This window comes from Salmo salar, chromosome ssa13, assembly GCF_905237065.1.
Source record: "Salmo salar chromosome ssa13, Ssal_v3.1, whole genome shotgun sequence".
Lineage (NCBI taxonomy): Eukaryota > Metazoa > Chordata > Actinopteri > Salmoniformes > Salmonidae > Salmo > Salmo salar.
Genome location: NC_059454.1, coordinates 19719068 through 19733025, shown reverse-complemented (window position 1 = coordinate 19733025; position 13958 = coordinate 19719068). Strand labels below are relative to the sequence as shown.

At 42.5% G+C, this 13958-nt stretch overlaps 1 protein-coding gene across 2 annotated transcripts in view; it reads left to right on the top strand.

The window, feature by feature from the left end:
- LOC106566589 (uncharacterized) overlaps positions 1 to 13958 on the top strand; it is a 96236-nt gene that overhangs the window by 57066 nt on the left and 25212 nt on the right. For both annotated transcript variants that reach the window (XM_045693025.1, XM_014134730.2), the window contains exon 2: positions 13762 to 13943. In XM_045693025.1, coding sequence (XP_045548981.1) covers positions 13828 to 13943 — 116 coding nt within the window. In that variant the 5' untranslated portion in view covers positions 13762 to 13827. The remainder of the gene's footprint in view (positions 1 to 13761; positions 13944 to 13958) is intronic.

The following is a 13958-nucleotide window of genomic DNA, read 5'->3' as shown; positions in this document are numbered from 1 at the left end:
GTGTGTGAGTGTGTATGGGTTTGTGTGTGTGCGTGTATTTGATGAAAACAGTGTAAGTTATCAACATGAAACAGGCAAGCGGATTGTCCAGCTTTGCGTGGGATTTAATTTCATTGGGGAAATAGGGCATTACTGTTACAACACCCTGGCCAAGGAGTATCAGCATTACCATACAGTACTGATTACTGTTACAACACCCTGGCCAAGGAGTATCAGCATTACCATACAGTACTGATTACTGTTACAACACCCTGGCCAAGGAGTATCAGGATTACCATACAGTACTGATTACTGTTACAACACCCTGGCCAAGGAGTATCAGCATTACCATACAGTACTGATTACTGTTACAACACCCTGGCCAAGGAGTATCAGGATTACCATACAGTACTGATTACTGTTACAACACCCTGGCCAAGGAGTATCAGGATTACCATGCAGTACTGATTACTGTTACAACACCCTGGCCAAGGAGTATCAGCATTACCATACAGTACTGATTACTGTTACAACACCCTGGCCAAGGAGTATCAGGATTACCATACAGTACTGATTACTGTTACAACACCCTGGCCAAGGAGTATCAGCATTACCATGCAGTACTGATTACTGTTACAACACCCTGGCCAAGGAGTATCAGCATTACCATACAGTACTGATTACTGTTACAACACCCTGGCCAAGGAGTATCAGCATTACCATGCAGTACTGATTACTGTTACAACACCCTGGCCAAGGAGTATCAGCATTACCATACAGTACTGATTACTGTTACAACACCCTGGCCAAGGAGTATCAGCATTACCATACAGTACTGATTACTGTTACAACACCCTGGCCAAGGAGTATCAGCATTACCATACAGTACTGATTACTGTTACAACACCCTGGCCAAGGAGTATCAGCATTACCATACAGTACTGATTACTGTTCAGATTACAAAGCTATAAAGCTATAATTTTCCTAATATAACTTTCCTGTACTATAATATTATATTCTATTATAGTATAGGCCGATTATCTTCTTGTTTAAATGGTGTATTTTACCTCTAGTCCAGTCTCATTCCAAACGTCGTAAATTGTTGTATCTGCACGAACCCAGTCTTTACTAAAATCATCCATACATCAATTGTCTTAAAATCATTTATTTACTACACTAAGTAATTAACAGAAAAACATACAAACAGTAATTATCGTCACAAAGGATTGGTAGAGGAATGTGCCCTTGTGGGCTAAACAGGCAGGTCGGCCTGTTGAACAATGGGTCATAAACGGTCCGCTGAGAAGTTACACAGAGTTCATTAATATTAACAATTGACAATTGAAGGCTCACTCATTCGGGAACAATTGCAATCAATACATATTTACGCTCATGTGTCGTCGTGATCCTTGTTCGAGAGTTCTGTTCTGTTGGGGAGTTTTGTCCGCGTTCTCTCTCTCTCTCTCTCTCTCTCTCTCTCTCTCGGTTAGAATGGATCTTTCAGAGCGACATTCATTAATGTCGTCATAGAATGGTTGTTTCGTTGGTCTTCGCGTTCGATGATATAATTTACTTAGCTGCAGACTAATAATTAATATCAAAGACTTGTTCTTATTCTGTCAGTATCGATAGTCTAAAAGTTAACCACGTGGTATGGTTCACTTTCAGTAGAGTACTTGGATGGTCAAACCTCTGGCCATAGAGTGTAGGCCTGGTCTGAAGACATGTAAATCAGCGGGTGTTTTATAGTGCCCATAGAACAGCTTGTCAAATGACGCCTGGTCCTGTATGGGTCCCTGGGGGCGTGCCTATGACTGAGTTAGATTTGGTTACAGAAATACAATTCTATCACATTACATCAGTACATAGCATCTCAATGTCTTACAAAAGCTTTATCCTTATTAATACATTCTATACAACCATTATGATGCTATTATATAAACAGTTTTATGGTAATATGGCTATATTGTCTCTTCTGAGTATCACAAAATTGTACCAAGCGGATCAGTTCGTAGCTGGATTCTTCACCAATCTTCCATACCTTCTCCAGCACACACAAAATGTCGCTTGGCTCTCCAATTCTATGAGTTGGAAGAATTTCCTGTGTCTGTCTATGGGCCATGTGGCCAGAGACTCTCCTGGAATTTTAGAGTTTTTACAACCCTTTACACACAGGGTGGATTGGGGGGGGGTCAACTGTCCTCCCTGTACCAAAAGAGGCCAACGTCATGACATACCCCCCCTGGTGGTTTGGATCTTGTTTATCCTGCAATCAACATAAAATCATGAGCACGTGATGTCCCATTGGTAGATCATCGTTGCAGTCCTCTCTGGTGGTTGAACTTGGTAGGCTCTCTGAAAGCGGAGCCGTCCACCACAAGGATGGGCAGTTGATGTCCGGTTGGTGATCGCCGTTGCGGTCCCCCCCTCTGGTGGTTTACCTTGGTAGTCTCTCTGACAGCGGGCATGCCGCCACAAGGATAGGCTGTGGGTGGCCGGATTTGGGGTCGCCGTTGCGGACCCGTCGTCCAGACTGGAAGATCTGGGCAGTAACTTAGGCAGATGTTAACAACGCACACACACTCATGAAATATATATAATTACATTAATTCCCCAATGAGCGGCGTTGTGGCACTAAGTGATGGTTGTATGGGGACTTTGTTTATGGCTCTATCACTTCCTATGTGTCAAAGGAACTGAACCGAAAAGGAATGAAAGCATAAACAAAACCAAAAAAATATACAAAATATAGTTCACACAAAAAATCATCTAATTGGACTGTATTCTATATACGTCCAATGTTCTGGCAAAATGATTATCATGGCATTGTCTCTAATGCCATACCTAGGGTTTTCCTACTTGGTGTGTTGCTTAGGCGCTATCCTAAGTTGATAACTATATGATAAGTCTACAGCTGTAATGCACTAGTTTTGGGCAGTCTACAGGTATGACCTATGGACTTCTGGGAAGAAAACTGGTGAGTGCTGTAGAGTCAAAGGCCTAGAAGTAAATGTTCAACTTTACTAAGGCTGGTATATTGCTTGGGCCCTTAAGTGGTCCTAGCATAAATCCTAATTGGATGTTCCGTTGTGCATGTGCGTTTATGCTTACACAAGCGCTCATGTCAAGGGAAGAAAACCAAGTATCCGGGCAGATTACAACTTGTTCAGAATGAGTCTGACGTAGTAATTTTCAGGTCAATGCCTGGAGGTCAGTCAGAATTGGTGTCAAGGGAGTCTGTAGTAGTTTTTCTACAAGTCACTGTTTCTTCCACTTTTGTAGTGGCGATAGGTATGAAGTCTATTTCATAGCTATGTTATCCACGGAGGAGCTAACCTCACGACGGAAGTACTCTTTAAGTATTGGACCAGTCATACGTGGTGTGAATATGGTTCATGACTTCTAATAATTTTCCTCCTGAATGGAGGATCCTATTTATTAGTGACATGTGTGTTAACCATTGGAAGAGTGCACTGGAGATTCCCCTCCACGTGTTGCACTCTGAGTGACTCCTATGTCGCTGTTGTCAATGGTAATTTGATTGGTTAAGTCTCTAACCTTCTTACTGATTGTAGCTGGACTGACTGTTGTTAGTATTGGTACTGGTACTCAAGGGGACCAGTTATCCTACCGATTTATTCTGAAATATTATCTACCGGAACACATGATTGGAGCATTTTACTAGTTGTATTGTAGTTGAACCTACACATGGCAAAGAATGATTATTGTTGCCATTTGTTTTGGAGGTGGACAAGTCCACTGGACTTCCTTTACGACCAGTGTGGTACACCTCAGTACTATCTTAGATGTCTTCTAAGATAATCCCCGTCTAGGGGCCTGTCTGCTCCTCACTGTTCTCATAGGAGAGTTTACAACTAGATTTGATTTATGCTCTGGCGGCCTCGCACGGTGTTGTCCGTAGTCTTGACCCCCCCACCGGCCTCGATGAGGCTCATCATGGGTCTGGGCTACTATTCCCCCCCTTTGTGCCTCGGGACCCCCCCACCAGCGGGTGGTGTTGGTGTCCGATGCGCAAATGAAAAGGTCGGACCCTATGTACGAGTTGTCAGCGGCCGCGTTGTTCTGAGAATGGCTGTAACCTTTCAACCAAATCTCCTGGTGTTTGTGCTTCAAAAAGCTCAGTGGCTGTCGAGGCATGTCAGTCACCACTGCGTCCGCGTGTGGCAACCTCTTCATTACCTGCGAACTGAGACGAGGATATCGGTCTGTGATATCGCAAAGTGTTTCACAAGTGGGAGTCATCGGGTCAGTTGCTGGACTGACGCCATTAGTGTCATTGTAAGGGGTGACAGTCCCCAACAAAGTGGAAGGTGTATCATCGGAAGCAGAGTATACTCTGCTCATCAATGTTTTTCTTGCTGTGACGGCCGCAGTGCTTGCGGAAGTGTCCAAAGGGAAAGAAAAGTTCATCTCAACTACCGTATTACATGACTGCAAGGAGGAGGGAAGTTGCTTATTCACAGAGACAGCTGGCTCGAAATCATGAAAAGAATGGTCAATCAGGTTGGCTGATGGAATGTGTCGAGATATCGTACTATCTCCGTGGATCGGATTTTGTACCAAGAGGTTTCTAAACGTCTTTTTCTCAAGGGGTGCTTTCGACAGATACCCCTCGTGAAGGACTGCGTTGCAGCTAGCGTTAGGGGAAGACAGTGTGGTCAGTGGAGAAGGCACTGTGGCCTGTGACCATACCTGGTTGGTTTTCCAATCCATCAATGGGAGTAACCGATCCATCAAGTCTGCTCCAAGTAGCAGGGTTACAGTTTCGAGGCTGGTAACATACACAGGGTGAACGAGCGATACGTCCTGGAAGTGTAGTTTCAGCATGACTCTCAATGTGAGAGGCGAGGTAGTCTGAGTGACCCCTCGAAGTTTAGTGTCGCATCGTTCCACTTTTAACCTCTATGGGCTAGGTGGGACGCTAGCGTCCCACCCGTGGTGCACTCCATCAACAGCAGGTGCATTTCAAGAGCGGCAAATTTGAATCCAAATAAATGTCAAAATTCAAATTTTTCAAACATACAACTATTTTACACCCTTTGAAAGATAAACATCTCCTTAATCTAACCACGTTTTACGATTTCAAAAAGGTTTTACGGCGAAAGCATAAATTTAGAGTATGTTAGGACAGTACATTTACAAGAGTTGTGTGTAATGTTTTGTCAATTCAAAGACATGGTCACCAAAACCATAAAACCAGCTAAAATGATGCACTAACCTTTTACAATCTCCATCAGATGACACTCCTAGGACATTATGTTAGACAATGCATGCATTTTTAGTTCTATCAAGTTCATATTTATATCCAAAAACAGCGTTTTACTATGGCATTGATGTTGAGGAAATCGTTTCCCTCCAATAACCGGCAGTCAAGTCAACACCACAAATTAAATAATTAAAATTAGAAAACATTGGTAAAATATTATATTGTCATTTAAAGAATTATAGATTTACATCTCTTGAACCCAATCAACTTGCCAGATTTAAAAATAACCTTACTGGGAAATCACACTTTGCAATAATCTGAGCACTGCGCCCAGAAAAATACGCGTTGCGATACAGACTAGACGTCATGTTGGGGAGATCTAAAATCGAAAATACTATGTAAATAATCCATTACCTTTGATTCTCTTCATCAGATGTCACTTCCAGGTATCACAGGTCCATAACGAATGTAGTTTTGTTCAAAAAAGCTCATCATTTATGTCCAAAAATCTCCGTCTTGTTAGCACATGATCTAAGCCAGCCGGACTTCTCGTCATGAACGAGGGGAAAAAATATATTTACGTTCGTTCAAACATGTCAAACGTTGTATAGCATAAATCATTAGGGCCTTTTTAACCAGAACATGAATAATATTCAAGGTGGACGAATGCATACTCTTTTATAACGTATTGGAACGAGGGTACCCAACATGAACTCGCGCGCCAGGTGTCTAATGGGCCATCATCGTTCCATGGCTCTTGTTCGGTCAGATCTCCCTCCAGAAGACTCAAAACACTTTGTAAAGGCTGGTGACATCTAGTGGAAGCAATAGGAAGTGCCAAAATATTCCTCAGCCCCTGTGTTTTTCAATGGGATAGGTTTAAAGGTAATACAACACATCAGGTATCCACTTCCTGTCAGAAAATGTCTCAGGGTTTTGCCTGCCAAATGAGTTCTGTTATACTCACAGACACCATTCAAACAGTTTTAGAAAATTTAGGGTGTTTTCTATCCATATGTAATAAGTATATGCATATTCTAGTTACTGGGTAGGAGTGGTAACCAGATTAAATCGGGTATGATTTTTTATCCAGCCGTGTCAATACTGCCCCCTAGCCCTAACAGGTTAACCAACGTTTAGTTGGTTTCAAAGCCCTTTTGAGATCATCAAACAATGTTTGAGAGATGAGTGATATTGTCACACCCGAATCAATTAGCGCATGACAAGCTAAGCAGTCCTCCAGGACTGTTTCCAGGTATGGCCGTTTAGATTCGTGGTTAGTGGACATATTCCCCACAAAGTGGAGTGGTCGTTCGCAACGACGTGATGTGCCATGTCTGTTCAAGATGGAAGCAGATTGACTTTTCCGATTTTGAGTGGGCTTGGCTTTAACGAAGCGTTTGACCTTTTTCTTCGCAACTTTTGTATCAGAGTCTATGGACAGAGCCCGGGGGCTTGTTTCTTGATCAAGCGGGCCCTGGATGGGGTCTTGAATGAGAGCGGGAGAAATTTGAACTTTAACGTCCATGCTATGGGTGTTAATTCCTGCGGACCTGGTGTCCGGTAATTCCCGGTCTAGTCCTTGTGACTTATCTTTTACCCTTTTCTCAAATTGTTCTCGCTTAAGTTCTTCCCGTAGTGGGACTTCTGGAGAACATTGGTCTACGTTTTGATCGTCCTTCAACCCTTTGTTACCCTTGTGCTCTGACACTTTTGGTGGGTTGGGTGCAGGAACGTAGCGAACGGGTCGATTGTAGCGGTAGTCATGTTGATGGCTACGTATTTTACAGTTATTTCGACCGCGGAGGTTATTGGAATCAGGGTTTCGTGGTAGAGACTGTTGTTGTGCGTCATCTCTCGATGCTCCAATACCTGATAATGCACCCTCTAACTGGAGTGAGTGTTCCTGGTTAAACTTCAAAACTGAGTGGTCAGGGCTCTTAGCGTTGTGAACTTTTGATGCCTCAAAAGCTGTGCTTGCAAGCTCTCTGAGTTGTAAGATAGGCAAGCCAACGTGGGCTGCAGGGCCCAAGTAGGTAATGAAGGTGGGATACATGTTTGACAGAAACATTTGTTTGAATGGTAACAGCTCTTCCATTCCTGTTTCAGTGAGTAGGCCAAAGTAAGCTGAACGAAGCCTATGATAGTAAGCTTGTGGGTGTTCGTTCCGAGCTTGTTTGACGGTGTTAGCCAGTGAGCTATCGTGTTTGCGAGTCGCAGAACCACTGAATTCTAATTTCAAAGCTGTGGCAAGTTTAGCATAGTCATTTAGCACGTGTTGCTGTTGTAGACGAATGAACCTCGTCACGTGTCTATTCGACGTTCGCTTCAACAGGTAAACCCTGTCAGAACCCGTAGCGTTCGGGTAGCCACCCAACGCGTCCTCTATGTCAGCTAGGAACGTCTCAGTATCGTTTGGCTGACCTGGAACGGGGTCAAAGGTGGGGAAATTCTTGACGAGTTTGTCAAGGTATTCCGTGCCAAGCGGGCGGAGAGGGTTGGCTTCATCCTGTGGAGAGATTGGGGCCGAAAGGCCAAGAGAAGAAGCCAAGCCTTGTTGTTGTTGGCCAAGAGGCGCCATATTACTCAGTGCCGAAAGGCCAAGAGGAGAAGACTGAGGGACACATGAGGGAGGCAAGGTCTGAAACCTATTGTCTTCACTCCTGTGAGCACAGGGCTCCGGTTGCTTGAATGAGAAGTCGCGCTGTAGAGCGTGACCATTCTGGATTTCCTCCAGATGGTACCTAAGGGTGGAATTCTGCTGCATTGCAGAGTCCACTTGAGCGCTTAGAGTACTGATTTTGGACACGTGAGTGTCACACCTGCTCCTTTCGGTCTCAAACTTATCTGTCATGGTTTGCAGGTAGAGGTCTTGAGTACGGAGCGAGAGATTCAGTGATGAGATTTCCTCTGCTTGCTTAGAAATCAATATTTCCAACCTCATCACCTGAGTTCTCTCATCATTCATTTGGTCAGCGACTTCAATAAGTTCTGCTGATTTATCATCCAACTTTGTCATTGTGTTCATTAACTGATCGTCTTTGGTCTGCAGCGCTTTGAGGAGCACCGTGTTATTTTGAGTAACATTCAACAAAACAGCATGCATGTTGTCAAGTTGAGCGCTCCTGTTTGTAGATAACTCTTCAGATTTATCTAGTTTGGCGTGGACATCATCGTATTTAGTTTTGGCTAAATCGAGTTGTTACTGTAGCATATGATTTTGTTCCTGTAGAAAACGATTTTGTTGAAGAGCTTGTGCTTGTTCATCGTCATACGTTTTTGCAATTACATTTAATTGTTCAGTTTTCGAACGCAGTTCCATAGCTAGCAGAATTTTTCCCTTTTCTGCATTTGTCATTGGTTTCCCGGTTCTCTCCACCTGTCCCTTTATGTCTACCGTTACCTGCTCGTGCTTCAGCTGTGCACTGCAGTATTGGACAGATGGCAATCTCGGATGGCAAGACATCAGAGCTAGACTGGAGAGAACCTTTACGAGGCCTGCGCCCGATGGTTGATTTTGGAAAACATTGTTGTCTGCTTTTCCACTAATGGCATAATTAGGGTTGTTATCGCTGCTGAGGTCAGAGATCAATCCATTTACGGGTGGAGGTTCACTAATTAGCGGGCGAGTGGGGACCACCCCCTCTGATAGCCTGCACATTATTAGAACATTTGAAAGGGATTATTTATTTATTTATTTTCCTAATTTTCCAAAATTTTGGAATGTGGGGTGTGGGGAGCTGCAAAGACGATTTTAATCTATTTATAGACGTTAATGAACCATCAGTACTGTACAGTACTGTGGAAGTTGGACGTGAATGAATTTGCAAAAGCAAATTTAATTAATCAATGCCAATGATTAGTCCTACCTGGGTAGGCTATCTGGGTATTAAACTTGAATTACCTGAGGTTGCTTCATCCAGGTTAATATGCAAAGTTTAAGTTGTCTCATTTAATTGGAAGAACCTAGAAAGGTATGTTCGACAATTTAACTTATTAAATTGAATGAGACGATAATCCATACAATCTCCATTGATTGGATATCATAAGTGTAAACCGTAGTTCAAATGTTGGGACCCTTCACCACTAGGGTACGCTCCTCCCTGGGGCTGAAGCCACATAGGATTCACTCCCGTCAGTAATGGGTTTGGTGAATGTGCTTTGCTAAAGCAGATTTTACTGATTAATCTATTTATGATATATCAAACCTGTATAGGCTATCTGGGAATTAACTTTGAATTACCTGAGAGGTTGCTTCATCCCGGTTAATATGCAAAGTTTAAGTTGTCTCATTTAATTGGAAGAACCTAGAAAGGTATGTTCGACAATTTAACTAAATTAATTGAATGAGACGATAATCCATACAATCTCCATTGATTGGATATCATAAGTGTAAACCGTAGTTCAAATGTTGGGACCCTTCACCACTAGGGTACGCTCCTCTCTGGGGCTGAGCCACATGGGATTCACTCCCGTCAGTAATGGGTTTGGTGAATGTGCTTTGCTAAAGCAGATTTTACTGATTAATCTATTTATGATATATCAAACCTGTATAGGCTATCTGGGAATTAACTTTCAATTAACCTGAGAGCATTGCTTCATCTAAGTTAAGTTTGGAAAAAGTTAATCATGTCTCATTGTAGACGCCCAATCAATTTTGGATATTATTTGAAAGATCCACTTGAAAAGGTAAATCTGGCAATTTCACTTGTTAGTTAAATTGAATGAGACGTCATATCCAGTCAATTGTGATTGTCTGGATATGTTACCGTGCTCCACGTTTGAATTTCCCCTAGAGATGTACTGGCAATTCTTCACCACCAGGGTGCAGAATGCTGAAATTAAACGGAAGTACAAAGGTCGGACTTCCGTCGCGCTAGCGGATGAATTTTAAACGTGTTACGGGGGAGGGTAAAATGTTCCCTCTCTGTTAGCTTACCCGTAATGCTAAGCTATTGCTACTTGGTTCAGGAGTATCCTTCCAAGCACCAAAATAGGATCCTTTCACTTATGGAAAGGGTGGGTTTTCTAGTGACGTCTCACCTTAACCCCATTCAGCATATTCTGCTGTCGTTTATGCTGACCGGAGCGACACGGTACTTAAATACAAAATACGCATACGGTCTGCCCACACTGTCTTAGTGCGGTAGGCAAATTATTCGGCTCGGTTTACCGGACAGTTAACTTCTAATTTCTACCCTTACTCTAGAAGTTAATATTGACCGACAGAAATAGTACCGTTTGGTCTAACGGACTAAATCTGGAATTTAATCCTCACTGCTATCGACATAAGACCGGAGCTACTCTAAATAGCTTCTCTCAATGGAAAATGCACAATCACTTTGTTTATATAGCAGGCTGTTTGTACAATTCTGTTTGCACAATTGATATATAGAATTTCACAGCAAAGTCCAATTCTATCTTAGATTCCTCGCACGGGGCTCCAAATGTCGTGTTTTTGGGGTACCATTACACTGAAGATATGTTTATCAATTAGCTCCCTGTAATTATTATCACGCGATTAAACTGATTAATCATTTAATTGTAATTAACTCGGAGATCGGGGCACCAAGGAGAATATTCAGATTACAAAGCTATAATTTTCCTAATATAACTTTCCTGTACTATAATATTATATTGTATTATAGTATAGGCCGATTATCTTCTTGTTTAAATGGTGTATTTTACCTCTAGTCCAGTCTCATTCCAAACGTCGTAAATTGTTGTATCTGCACGAACCCAGTCTTTACTAAAATCATCCATACATCAATTGTCTTAAAATCATTTATTTACTACACTAAGTAATTAACAGAAAAACATACAAACAGTAATTATCGTCACAAAGGATTGGTAGAGGAATGTGCCCTTGTGGGCTAAACAGGCAGGTCGGCCTGTTGAACAATGGGTCATAAATTGTCCGCTGAGAAGTTACACAGAGTTCATTAATATTAACAATTGACAATTGAAGGCTCACTCATTCGGGAACAATTGCAATCAATACATATTTACGCTCATGTGTCATCGTGATCCTTGTTCGAGAGTTCTGTTCTGTTGGCGAGTTTTGTCCGCGTTCTCTCTCTCTCTCTCTCTCTCTCTCTCTCTCTCTCGGTTAGAATGGATCTTTCAGAGCGACATTCATTAATGTCGTCATAGAATGGTTGTTTCGTTGGTCTTCGCGTTCGATGATATAATTTACTTAGCTGCAGACTAATAATTAATATCAAAGACTTGTTCTTATTCTGTCAGTATCGATAGTCTAAAAGTTAACCACGTGGTATGGTTCACTTTCAGTAGAGTACTTGGATGGTCAAACCTCTGGCCATAGAGTGTAGGCCTGGTCTGAAGACATGTAAATCAGGGGGTGTTTTATAGTGCCCATAGAACAGCTTGTCAAATGACGCCTGGTCCTGTATGGGTCCCTGGGGGCGTGCCTATGACTGAGTTAGATTTGGTTACAGAAATACAATTCTATCACATTACATCAGTACATAGCATCTCAATGTCTTACAAAAGCTTTATCCTTATTAATACATTCTATACAACCATTATGATGCTATTATATAAACAGTTTTATGGTAATATGGCTATATTGTCTCTTCTGAGTATCACAAAATTGTACCAAGCGGATCAGTTCGTAGCTGGATTCTTCACCAATCTTCCATACCTTCTCCAGCACACACAAAATGTCGCTTGGCTCTCCAATTCTATGAGTTGGAAGAATTTCCTGTGTCTCTCTATGGGCCATGTGGCCAGAGACTCTCCTGGAATTTTAGAGTTTTTACAACCCTTTACACACAGGGTGGATTGGGGGGGGGGGGGGGTCAACTGTCCTCCCTGTACCAAAAGAGGCCAACGTCATGACACCATACGGTACTGATTACTGTTACAACACCCTGGCCAAGGAGTATCAGCATTACCATACAGATGAGGGTTTTTCACCAGAAATAGAAAGGGGAAAGTGGATACCTAGACAGTTGTACAACTGAACGCCTTCAACTGAAATGTGTCTTCCCCATTTAACCAAACCCCTCTGAATCAGAGAGGTGCGGGGGGCTGCCTTAATCAACATCCACGTCTTCGGCGCCCGGGGAACAGAGCTTTACTGTTTACAGAAGGTGTGTGCAGTGTAGTGTAGTGTAGTGTAGTGTAGTGTAGTGTAGTGTGTATTGTGTGAAGTGTGTGTGTGTGTGTGTGTGTGTGTGTGTGTGTGTGTGTGTGTGTGTGTGTGTGTGTGTGTGTGTGTGTGTGTGTGTATCATAAATAAGTGTCTGATGAAGTGTGTTAGACTTGTCAGGATGTAGGCCACTACATCAAAACATTGCAAAGCAATCACTCTACTTCTTATTGAGAAAGAAAACAAACATATTGTGCCAGCAAATGAAACGAAGCACTCTGATGGCCAGAAAGATTTGTCTCATGGTATCAACTGGACAGACTATTTGGGGATTCATCATGTACATTTCTGTTCAACCTATATGAGAATATCACTCACTACATGAGAATACAATGACTAGTATGAGAAAACAGGCAATAACATGGATGAAATCCTACACGTATCTGTGGGATGGTAGCTGGTTTAATGTATGTGCTTTGGATTATGGAGAGAGGGAGTGTAGTGTAGGTGAAAATATGTATTCTCCTGTTCATAAATGATGCTATATGTAGAGCACATTGCAGCCTGTTTCTCCGTTTTCTATTTGTGAACATGCACTTGTGGTAGCGAGCCCGAAATAGAAACCGGAATCACAGACAGACGCTCAAGCTCAATCACATATACCCCTCTGCTCACCTAGCTCTCTGCGACACTCTGTTTCCGTTCACCACTGTTGATACAGTATCTGTCTCACCCTCTCAAACTCTCTTACTTTCTCACAGATTTCCAGGGTTGTAATCGTATCACACTTTCAAAAACCTCCTCATATCAAAAACCTCTTCATATCACAAACCTCCTCATATCACAAACCTCATATCACAAACCTCCTCATATCACAAACCTCCTCATATCACAAACCTCCTCATATCAAAAACCTCTTCATATCACAAACCTCCTCATATCACAAACCTCATATCACAAACCTCCTCATATCACAAACCTCCTCATATCAAAAACCTCCTCATATCACAAACCTCCTCATATCACAAACCTCCTCATATCAAAAAACTCCTCATATCACAAACCTCCTCATATCACAAACCTCCTCATATCAAAAACCTCTTCATATCACAAACCTCCTCATATCACAAACCTCCTCATATCACAAACCTCCTCATATCAAAAACCTCCTCATATCACAAACCTCCTCATATCACAAACCTCTTCATATCACAAACCTCCTCATATCACAAACCTCCTCATATCACAAACCTCCTCATATCACAAACCTCCTCATATCACAAACCTCCTCATATCACAAACCTCATATCACAAACCTCATATCAGAAACACATCCTTTATTTAACCAGTAATCCACGAGGCCTGTCAAAAGTAAAAATAGCGAAAACAAAGTAGATCCTAAACATAGTTTTTCTTTCTTTTCCCAACCCCTCCTCTGCAGGTTTTCCTGAGCACCCTTTGTCTGTGAGTGTGTGTCTGAGTGTGTGTGTGTCTTAGTGTGTGTGTTATGGCCTCTGGGACGGACGACCCATACCGTAAGATGCTATTGCTAGGGGCCATCGCCGCGGCGTCAGCCTTCGTGGTCACAATCTTCATCGTGGTGGTCTGTGTGGGCTGCCAGAGGTGAGAGGTCACTGC